Source organism: Rhea americana, unplaced genomic scaffold, assembly GCF_003343005.1.
Source record: "Rhea americana isolate MKP2758 unplaced genomic scaffold, rheAme1 scaffold_109, whole genome shotgun sequence".
NCBI classification, from domain to species: Eukaryota; Metazoa; Chordata; class Aves; order Rheiformes; family Rheidae; genus Rhea; species Rhea americana.
This window is the reverse complement of record NW_028185139.1, coordinates 2,487,587-2,499,480: the sequence shown is the minus strand read 5'-3', so window position 1 is coordinate 2,499,480 and position 11,894 is coordinate 2,487,587. Positions and strand designations below refer to the sequence as shown.

Here is an 11,894-nt window from a genome sequence, read left to right as displayed (position 1 = left end):
AGAGCGCAACTGCTGTCGCTTTAATGTTAGAGCCGTGTACGTTGCAATAGGTGTCACTGTGCCGCTGGGTCCAATCGTTATCGGTGACTTCAGCTATTGGCTCYGAAGGCTGGCTGCCTCCATCTGCAGGGCTGTAATACCTACGCTGTTCGGATCCGCTCAGYGCACGAGTTCAGCTGGCTGAGCCGACCGGCAGTGCTACAGCGCATCCAGCTCCTCTCTTTCAAAAAGCCAGCGCTGTAGCTGCGTGCCTGCCCTCTTTGCAGGGGGTAGCGCTTTCAAGTGATTCGATTTCGGGAAATCTGGGAAGAAATAAATCTGGCAAGAATGATGGGGATGTATTTAACAATTCAAGTACTGGATCAAACTTAAAGCCAGTTTCTTACTCGGTGTCCTGGAAAGGTCACCTTGCCTTGCTGAAAAAGAAACAAACTCTCAGCTCTGCTGCTCTGTTTAACAGCTTGCACTGACATTTCTTAATGTTTGTAGCTAGTTAGGCTATCTAGCTATACAGACAAGTATACTCATGGTAGATGAGAAGGGGAAGAACATGAAATGTCTCACCTTCTTCTTGATGCTTCCAGAGACAGTCAAGAACAGGTCCAAGAAAAGCTCTAAGAAGGGAAATAGCAGCAGCAGTAGTAGCAGCAAATTGCCTCCAGTTTGCTATGAAATCATTACCTTGAAGACCAAAAAGAAGAAGAAGATGGCTGCTGATATTTTTCCCCGAAAGAAGCCAGCCAACACTAATACAACTGCTGTCCAGCAGTACCACCAACAAAATCTCAACAACAACAACACTATTCCAGCACCTAATTGGCAAGGACTTTATCCAACCATCAGAGAGAGGTAAGTTCAGGRCAGTTATTTTTGCTGTTTAAATAGTGGGTGGAAAGTATCCAAATGCTTGTAATGCTTATATTTAGCTTTTCATTTATATGCTGAATAAAACACAGTTCTCTTGATTTTTCATTAAGCAAGTATTTCAGTAATGGAAAACATTTAAAGTCTTTTTTTTCAGTCAGTACAGCTGTTTGTCTTGAGTAAATAAGTGTTGCTGCAACATACCAATAAAGATTTGCTTTTAGACCTTAGTGGAGACTTTTAGTGATACATGCTCTTGATTTTGATTTTCACTTTCTGAAAAGTTTTCGTAAGCTTGTGCTCTTATTCCTCTGACGTCGATTTTTTTTTTTCCCAGTATATTTGTGTGATGATGTGTGAAGTGGCTTAAACAAAGTGTGACCTGCTTTTCTTTCTGCTAACATGCAACTTCATGGTGTTAAGGAGTTTAATCTCTTGGGTTTGGGGCAAGCACGGAGTTATTGGGCACCATAAATTAACACGTTGCTTCTGTTCGTAGAAATGCAGTGATGTTCAACAACGATTTGATGGCCGATGTCCATTTTGTGGTCGGGCCACCAGGTGCGACCCAGCGGTTGCCAGGACACAAAGTAAGCAACAGCTGCATTTGCGGCTCAGACGGGAGGGCAGCCAGGGAGCTCCCACGGTTACACCAGCACGTACCGTGGGAGACTCGGCTCTTCTGAGGCAGACGCAATTCTGTATTTTAAAAAGTTGCATCCAGTTAAATACCCTGATCTTTACCTTTTTGTGTATTTCCAGTTAAATATTTGTCAGGATAAGATGCTCATTGTAAGGTTAAGAGAATACCACTTGTTCTGTTTTATTAATATTACTCTTGAACTTTTTCTAGAAATAGAAAACTTCTGTAATGGAATTAAGCATTTTCCAGTAGCTAATGCATGTATGCCCAAGAGATAAATGCGAAGAAAATATGTTATTTTGTTCTTAAGTTTGACTTTCTCATATAAGTGTGCCTAGTGTCAGTTGGAGGAGCCAGTGCATTCAGAGTGGCTCTCCCACACTGTTTTTATTGGCAGTGCTTTCAGTTTAAAGCATGAAATAAGATTTCCCTCTCTCAACAGTATGTCCTAGCTGTTGGGAGCTCTGTATTCCATGCGATGTTTTACGGAGAGCTTGCTGAGGACAAAGATGAAATCCGTATACCAGATGTTGAGCCTGCTGCTTTTCTCGCTATGCTGAAGTAAGCATCATTCATCTGCTATATATATCTTTCTTTATGATGCATACATACACTGGTAATGTCACAGTTAAAGTATTAGATGAGTATATGCAGACAGGAAACAGTTGTTTAAAAATATTCTTCCTTTTGTGTTTCAAGTATTTCAAACTTTTATTTTCACCTGCTTTTGATCTGCCCCTCTACTCTGAGACACACAAACAGTAGGCTAATGTAGGCAGTTGTAAATAATGACTTTAACAGGGGATCTTTGGGTGCATTGTATACTGTAATGCCTATTGATTTGATTTGTCACTGCACATGTTACACAAAGGAATGGAGTTACTAAAAAGAATTGTTAGCTGTAACAAAAAACCTATTCTACTTTGCAAGCATAGTGAAAAGTTTTTGTTTTTTTTTTTTTTTTTTAAAAACAGAATGGCTGGGTTTGTATTTTGATATAGTTCCAGCTCTTTTGTAAACTTACTGTATGCAGAACTTGTCTTAGAAGAACAAGCCTAAATTATCAAATATAGCCTCTGAAAATTAAATTTCTGCTCATATATCATATTGATGTGTTTGGAAAGTTATAAAAATGGGGTTTTATTTGGCTCATGAGAAGAAACACAGAAAAATGATGATTAGGTACACTATTTCATTTCCTCATGCAAACTGCATAAGAATCGCTGTCTTTTTCTAAGCAAGCACAATGAAACAGTTTCCCTGCTGAATTGCTCTTGAATGTATCTTGAAACTACATTTTTTAAAGAGAAATTTCCTGTCATAGGAATGCTTTGGCTTTTGAGTTTTTTTCCTTCAGCTTTAGCAACTGTCACTGCTTTCAGATGAAGAATATACATCAGTAGCTGAAATAACCTTCTAATATACTTGCATGTAGTGGTACAATCGCTAGCTAACAACTTAATTTCATAGACTGTTTTGACTAGCTTGTGATTGTGGAATAGTTTTTTTGTTTTTTTTTCCTTGTGTATTTCAGTGGCACTGTAGGTGAATGTTCAAAGTTGCATATGGAGTTTGCTGCATAGAGACTTTAGAGATTATCATGAACATGGGAAATGTTTTGGACAGGTATCAGTAGCTGCCAGGAAAAGCTGAGCTCACACAGCTGTTGTGTGGGTCTGGAATATAAAGTTAAGATACGATATTGTGTAGGTAGATGTATTACAGATCCTTGGTTTGGACCTTTCTGGTTTTGTGCATGCTTTTTTGCAGAGTTTAGACTTGTGCTTTACTTTCATGCAGAATTCTGGAAGGCACAAATACAAGATACTTGAATTTCCCCCTGCCCCCTTCCTTTTTGAACAGCAAATCTATTTCAATGTGGCTAAAAGTGATTTGCCATGTAAAAACTGAATACCTTTTGTATTTGTCACTGTTCTGAAGAAATGTGTTTAGAGAACAAACCTAGAAGAGAGAATATCAATACCAACATCTAGGGCTTGGCAAATGATTTTTCCTRTAGCAATTTAGGAAACTATCTTTGAGAGCATGGCCAGAACCATGGATTTCCTTATCCTTTAAGCTTTTATTTTAAAAAGCAAAAACCCACAAACTTTTTGTCTTTGTGGATGTTGAGATAACCTTCCCAGTGTGAACTTTCCGTGATGCGGTCTGCCTGTGCCTGCAGAGTGCTCCAGTGTCTGCGGATGGTAGGGCTGCCTGCAGCTGTGGTAGTGCAGCAGAGGAGAAGGGATGCAGTGCAGCATTCCCCTCATCGCATGATCTGGAGCATGTGCTGCACTGGGTGGAGCTTGTGAGGCAGCTACAGGCCCCCTTCCCTCCTCCCCTCCCCAGGAAATTCCCCCACGAGTGCTCCCTGTAACGGCTGTGAGCAGTGGAAAGCTGAAGGCTGAGAACACTGAGACTAAAGAGGAAAAGACTTTTACCCATCCCAAAATAGTCCTCTCCTTCATACTCCTTTGCATAGTCAGGAGAGGTGCAGTGTAATCTGCATAAGAAAATACATTCAGTTAATCTTTTTTTTCCCTGGGCAGTGAATTGTTATGCCATAAATATTATTTGTCTTTAACTGTGTAGTATGCATACTGATGACAAATGAGAGTCAAAATATTGSTAGACATAATATAGTCTTTACTACTAGAAAGTAGAAACTAACTACTAGACAGTAGTTATTCCTCCAGTAAAACTGGCTGTTCTCTACAGTTTTAAAATTAAGAAGTTGTTAAATTCATACTGTGATGCACTGAACTATTATCTTTGATATATTGTATCTTATCTTAATCTTGACTGTTGAAGTTAGAACCATCATCTCATTTTAACCCAGGATGGAGTATATTACATCAGACCCCATGATATAGCTACAGAGTCCTCTTGTTCAAGAAAAGGTTGGAACCGGAATATCAGCAGTTGCAGTTCAGAATCAAGTGCATTGGCAGAGCGAGAAATGTGGAATATTGCATACAGCCAATCTGTACTATGTCTATTGTAAATCAGTGATATTAGTTCTTCACTTTCATGGATATTAAACTAGCAACTTTTGTACTATTTAAATTTAAAACAGATGTCATTCTCTGCTGTATTAGCAGGCAAAGAGAAGTAATAGAAGGAAAAAAAGTTGGAATCGTAACAATAAACAAATTGAAATATCGAAAGCTTCTTGAACAGTAAAGGACCTAAGCCTATAACCTGTGAGCTATAGGTGTGATCTTTTTTGGTACAAATAGCTCAGCTGAAACCAAGTAATAAGGCAGGAAGAGTTGGGCCTATGTTAGCATTCTTTCTCTCTGTAACCACTTGCATTTTACTGTATTGCTTGGGCAGTATCTGCTCTAAGCGTATTTTCAAAGCATGACTTGGAGAAAAGCATACAAGTTCATTTTAACCACAGATTCAAATTTACTGGAATTTATTCTACCCTAGAAATCATGACTACTCCTTAGTATTTTCCTCATTACTATCCTTTTCATCACTAACTAGAAGTCACTTGCAGGTCAGAATCTCAGTCAGTCGCACTATCTGCAAAAACAGATGCAAAGACGAGATACTTACAACTGTAATAAGATCAGTGTAAATACTAATTCCACTTTATAAGCAAGTTCTGCTCTGTAAAAATGCATTGTGTTGGGAAACTTGCTACCTGGAACATTTTAATTACTACAAGGTTGCATTTAACTTTAGTTTTACTGGAGAAAGTCACAGTGATCAGCTATAACCATCAAGACCTCTTCATTCATATGAAGAGTAAAACTGTGTAGTGTGGTTTTAACACACTGCATTTACCAACTGCAAATGAGGCCCTGAAGCATGAGATATTAAAAAAGCAAACTCTACATTTCTTCATTTTCCTATGAGCAATGAATCTGAGCAATTTAGTCACATAAATAGAATTTAACTTTCATCTCTTCCACCACATTAGCCTAACAGTAAAGCCTTTACTCCATTTATGCACTGAGACTGTGAGAAAACACTGTTATTGGAGCTAGGATGTTGTAAGCATTAATGAAGACGCAGAATTCTTATTTTCAGGTTTGCTTTTCCTGTGGGTTTCATCATTCTGTAAGAAAACACGGTAGTTGTAAAGTACGAAGATGGCAGCATCTGATGTACTTGGATAGCACTTCACTTCCGATAGACTAGTTAGCTATCTCAGTAAATTATAAAAATTCACTACCATGGGACATCCAGTCCTAGTCCTCTTTGCTACACGTGTTGCAGACTGTATTGTTTGCCGTATGTTAGCCGTTCAGGAGCTATCTGCTGGGGAGGATAGCCCCTTGTTAGTCGAAGTGTGTACTGGGGGAAAACAGCTGGAGGGGGCTGTAGTTTGTAAATGTAACCAGCATCTGTGTAACCTGTGCCTCAAATGTAATAAAGTCTTGCTCACCTTAGATGTCAGCCTATTCACTTCCATGGCCTTGTACCTGTCATGAATTTGGGTGGTACCTTCTCTGTGAATTTAATGAATGTTCTCCAAAAGGCACTGTTTAGTTCTGATGCGGAGTCATTTAGGAATTCTTCGTCTCTGATTTTCAGATGTTGTTGACAGGTGGTGGTTTTTTGCATTAAGCAGTAGTGTTACATGCCTGTGTTTTATTTCAGATACATATATTGTGATGAAATTGATTTGGCTGCAGATACCGTGTTGGCTACTCTTTATGCTGCAAAAAAGTATATCGTCCCTCATCTTGCCCGCGCCTGTGTCAACTTCCTAGAGACAAGTCTAAGTGCAAAGAATGCCTGTGTGCTGCTCTCCCAGAGCTGCTTATTTGAGGAACCTGACCTGACCCAGCGCTGCTGGGAAGTGATTGATGCCCAAGCCGAGCTGGCTTTGAAATCTGAGGGATTCTGTGACATTGATTTTCAGACGCTCGAAAGCATTCTCCGAAGGGAGACTCTGAATGCCAAAGAAATTGTTGTTTTTGAAGCAGCTCTGAACTGGGCTGAAGTTGAGTGTCAGCGACAAGAGCTAACCGCTACTATCGAGAATAAGCGCAAGGTCCTAGGAAAGGCTCTGTACTTGATACGCATCCCTACCATGGCACTCGATGACTTTGCGAACGGTGCTGCACAGTCTGGGATCCTGACTCTCAACGAAACCAATGACATCTTCCTTTGGTATACAGCAGCCAAAAAGCCAGAGTTGCAATTTGTAAGCAAGCCCCGGAAAGGCCTCGTTCCTCAGCGGTGCCACCGTTTCCAATCCTGTGCTTACCGCAGCAACCAGTGGCGTTACAGGGGCCGATGTGACAGCATTCAGTTTGCTGTTGATAAGAGAGTGTTTATTGCTGGCTTTGGGCTGTATGGCTCCAGCTGTGGATCAGCAGAATACAGTGCCAAGATTGAACTCAAACGACAAGGAGTTATACTAGGCCAGAACTTGAGTAAATATTTCTCAGATGGTTCTAGTAACACTTTTCCTGTGTGGTTTGAATATCCAGTGCAGATTGAGCCTGACACCTTTTACACAGCTAGCGTGATTCTGGATGGTAATGAACTAAGTTATTTTGGACAAGAAGGAATGACAGAAGTTCAGTGTGGGAAAGTGACTGTTCAGTTTCAGTGCTCTTCAGACAGTACAAATGGCACTGGTGTACAGGGAGGGCAGATTCCCGAACTCATATTTTATGCCTGAGTGAAACGGTGCGGAGAAGAAGTGTTTTGCAATGGAGAATCTGTCTGGTTTGGACCTACTGATGCTTAGCTTTTTATCTGCAGATAACATGATCAGTACAGGTAATACGTAACTAAACTCTGTGGGCAAGTTACTGACTTGCTGTTCTTGTAACAGTGTTGGTGATAAAGTCTAGGTGTAATATTTAACTCTAAACTGGAACTCTTAGGAACAAGCAAGTTTTAAAAGCTTTGTGAGAGAGGCATGTTCCTGCTGACCCTTCCTTTGTTGATGCATCCGTAACCATCAGAGGATGCCCCCRTCCTCTGTCTCACAGGTTTTAGGACTCCTTACACTAAACAGTGTCTTCAGTGATCAGGTTTTTCTTCTTCATTTCTTGCTCTCTGTTTCTCATTGTTTTAGTGAGAGAGCGGAAGAAAGTGGAGAGCCTTGTTTTATGGCTCTCTTCTGTCTGCTCCTCAGACTTAAGAGATTCTAATAAGCTGGATGACTTTTTATCCTGATGGCTGAAAGAGGCGCCTCAGCAGTAAGCAGAAAAAATGCATGTTATGCCTTCATCAGGTGAGATTCTCCCATGGCCAGCTGCAGGGAGAGGGAGAGAAATAAGCAGTTTTCCAGAAGCTACACAGCATGCCCTGCACAGTGTAAGGACATGCTTACAGCAAAGGATCTGGGCTTGGTTCCCCTCAGAGTTCACGTTCTAGGAATTCCACCTGGAAGGCAGGGAAGTATTTGCATGTGYACAAATTGCATAGGAAGCTTTTAAAATTTTTACTCCCATGACCTAATTTTGCTTTATTTAGGTTGAAAAATAGCTTTTATTTGAACCTTTGCTAAATAAATGGAGGGTAATACATACAGGATAGCTTTTTTTTTTTTTTTTCTTATGGGTTTTTTCTGCCTTCAGAACATCTTGGAGGCAGATTGTAGAGGAGCAAAAGAGTGTACTAGTCTTCACTTAGATTTTTTTTCTGTAAAATGAATTTTTTTTTTATTGCTATACATCATTAGTGGAAATTTAGACAAAGACAAGAAAATCCTGGCTKTGGTCATATCTGATGATATGCACTAAATGCAGTAACAGTAAAAAGGAGAAAGACTTTTCTAATACATTAATGTTGAATCTCTCACAACTGCTYGCAGTTGAGCATTAATCAGAGGATTTTGTGGAGCAGAACCTTTCCTTATCTGAACTCTTTTCCAAGCTTCTTGACATATGTCTGTCATTTTTGGAAAAGTATTATGGGATCATGACTCTTTATCAGGGAAGGAAAWCAGTATAAGTAAGAGATACAGGTACTATTTAAACATGAGAAAATTCTTCACTGTTACGTTGTGGCAGTTGCTTCTAAAGGGTCACTACCTGTTGTAATGCATCTCGTTCTTATGTCATCTCTGCAGTGGGTTCTATTCGTCGTGCCTGTTTTAAGGAAATGAGAGGACCAAATGATTTTTTAGGCAGATTGAAGACTAATGTTATATTATATCAGCACATTAATGTAGCATAACCCTAAATTCACTTGCCAGTTTTGTTGTAGATTTTTTTTTTCCCCCATATGATTTCTTAACAGCTTAATACTATTACTCTAAGTATTTCTTCGGTGTTGGAATACTGGCCTCTGGCCATTTAAAATGCCAGTACATCTTTGCAGTGTCCAAAATAGAATCTGAAGCAAGGAAAACTGGAGTGTAGACATCAAACACTTTATGGCAAAAGCCATAAAGAGGGATCTTCTCTCTAGGAAATATGAGAAACTAGGTGGAAAAACTGTGCTGCAAGATCCATGCTCTTTATCCATCTTAGTGCTATTGGGTGTTTTTATAAATGGGTGTGTGTGTGTGTATACATATATATATGATATTATATATAAATAGAGAATTAACATTCTTTCTGAAAACACACTCAAAATATAATATATGTKTTTTTTTTAATAACAGATGTACGTAAATCAGCCTGTTTGTAAAATCTAAACAGAATGCTGCATGGAAAACTCCCAGAGAGAGATTTAAAAAGCCTCCAGTTAATYATATTTAGATCTGCAGCCAAAAATAATGAGACTATAATAATATGGATTGGAGAAAGAGTTGCTGAAGTGACTGCAACAGGAAATCTAAGAATGTCATGAGACAGTACTCATCTAGTTTTAGGCAATGTCTGAGCAGTAGTTCTATTTATTTTAAATACATTTGAAAGCAGAGTAATACACTAATCAGTGGATTAAGTTTTCTTATAGCAAATGCTTGATATAGAAGTCAATCTGGTCATCACTCAGAGTGATTACAAGTTGCTTGAAGTAACAAGCTGCATTTTGAGGTGCCTCGGCTAATGAGACAAATCAGTACTGCACTGGTATACCTGTACTTTGGTTCTCACTTTTATTTATTTGTTGATTTTTACTTATCTGCAAATAAAGGTGAACTATCTACTACATTAAGTAGCTGAAACATAGTTAGTAGATCAGAATACTGTGTTGCTGTAATATGTAGAAAATTAGTTRTTATTTAATTATTATTTTCATTTGCTACCTTTACTACCTATTTTTGACAAAGTAGGATGAAAGCTACCTCTAGCTTAATTCCTCTGAGTCCATTCCAGGTTTTAGGAGTTGGTGCCTGTATTTCAAGGTTTAGAACATGGATTAATAAAYGTAAGTGCTCTAAACCACCTTTTGATACCTATGAAGCAGCTTGATTCTGAGCACTGCTTGATGCTCTAGTTTATGCCACTAGTTTATGTCACCTTAGGACATCATGCCACAGAAATAGATATTTAAACGTGGATTTGGCTCATTTAGCAGTAGTATCTGATTGACATTTGCAAGCATCAGCCATATTAACCTGGAATGTAAGCATAATGTTGATAGACATCCTTTCATAGATGCTGTTTTAAACTGTACCCTGGGCCATCTTTGCTACTTGTATGTTGAATTTTGCTGGTGAGGCGATCTGTGATAGAGAGTATAATGTAATATACTTTCTGCTCCCATCTATACTATCTAAAACAGTATTTAAGTAAACATTCTAATTTCTACATACTTATTGCACTGAACTGTTTTTTTTATTTTATTTGTTGTGATAAACTCCAATAACTTCAGGTCACAGCGCCCATTTGTGCTGGAACAGTGTTYGACCTAGCAGACTTGCAGCATTATTTATAAAGGACAGATATAAATATGAAGTACCTCATGTTGAATGTTATTGTACTGTACCTTTAATGTCACAGTGCAGATCTTGTTGGACTCATGAATGTGTATAATCACATTAAGCGTACAAATAAAACTGGTTCTTAAATGGTTGTTTCCTGTGGTATCTTTGAAGCTTGAATTGTGAAAGCCTTTACTTAGCTATCTCTTTTCCATTGTTGTACAGTTGTGCACAGATATTTGCTGAGCTTATGTATTCAGAGATCTTTTGATTCCAAAAGAAGTAAAAGTCTAAGGAAAAAACAAGGAAGAACAATGAAAATGTTAATCAGTTACATTGTAAAAAGGTTGATGATTAAGCTAGTGAGCTAGAGTGAATGAGTTCATTTATGTGCTTTGTGAAAGACCTTGTCTACTGGCATTAGTATTTTTAGGTATGTGGAGATGAAAGGGGTGAGTCTTGTGTTTATTCTGAAGGGCAGTTGGCATAGGAAGGACCATGGTTTTCAGTCTTTGATATATCAAAGTAAAGAATTTTGTTAGTACAAAGATTTTTCTGCTGAAAAGTTAATTACATAATATTATTCAAAATTCTGACTATCCTCTCACTTATATTTTCTTCTAGGAGGTTTAAGTCTTCATATTAAATACCTATATGGTTGGTGAAACCAAAGCCCCAYTTCACTGATGTTTTCTATCTCCAGAACATTTCAGATGTTACTAGTTAATGATAAGAAATGCTCCACAGTGCAATGAAGTGACATGGATATTTAATTGAGGAAGCCCATCCCTGTGAAAACAGTAACTACACATTTCATTCGGACCTTCTATAAAATCATGTTTACAAGCATCAAGCTTGTCTCTTTTAGTAAGTTTTTCTAGAAATGTTACTACTAGTTAGACTGCTACAGGTATGATTAATGAGAAAGATGACAAAACTTGTATAAACTTGAGTTGAATCCCGTTACATGTCCCATGCTTCTCATTCATTTGAAAGTGGCTTGAAATAGGAACTCTCCATGCCTTGTTCTTTATTAACAATACCAGCACATAAATGTATCTTAGATGGCTGTGTGATTTGGTGCAGAAGGCCACACGGGTAGCATCAGCCTAGCGAGGCCTGTACTTAAGGGGAGAGATCAGCRGTGCTAGCAGCCTCAGTTTTCCTAGTAAACCAGTAAGAACTAAGTGAACAGCATGAATAAAGGATGGCCTCAGAGGTGGAGAGACCCTACCCCGTGACATGGGGCGAGCCTGGACCCCTGTGGCACGGCTGTAAATAGTCCTCCCAAGCTCAGCGCTCAGTGGAAGCCAAGATCCTGGAGCTGATCCCTGGCCTGGGCTGAGATGGGGGCTTCAGCCCACAAGCAGTATCTGGCCACTGTAAAAAGCAGCAGCTTTTGAACCAGTCTCTTATCCTGCTTGCAAGCAGTCAGTGGGAGCAGGAACGCCTGCTGAGTTCCTGAAGGTGCTAAATGGAGCTGCTTTCTCAAATACAGCACTGTGACCGCGCTCAAAAAAAAAAAATGACTTTTTGGCATGCTGCCCTATAAGTCTGAATTTATTTTCTCCTTAAGACTTCCCTATAAAGTGA

The 11,894-nt window shown here is 39.1% G+C and overlaps 1 protein-coding gene across 1 annotated transcript; it reads left to right on the top strand.

Moving 5' to 3' along the window:
• Positions 1-487: 487 nt before the first annotated feature.
• BTBD3 (BTB domain containing 3) lies at positions 488-10,448 on the top strand. Its single transcript, XM_085311937.1, has 4 exons — positions 488-849; positions 1,364-1,454; positions 1,950-2,068; positions 6,125-10,448. The coding sequence occupies exons 1-4, from the start codon at positions 527-529 to the stop codon at positions 7,155-7,157; spliced, it is 1,566 nt and encodes a 521-aa protein (XP_085168063.1). The 5' UTR covers positions 488-526; the 3' UTR covers positions 7,158-10,448.
• Positions 10,449-11,894: the final 1,446 nt, after the last annotated feature.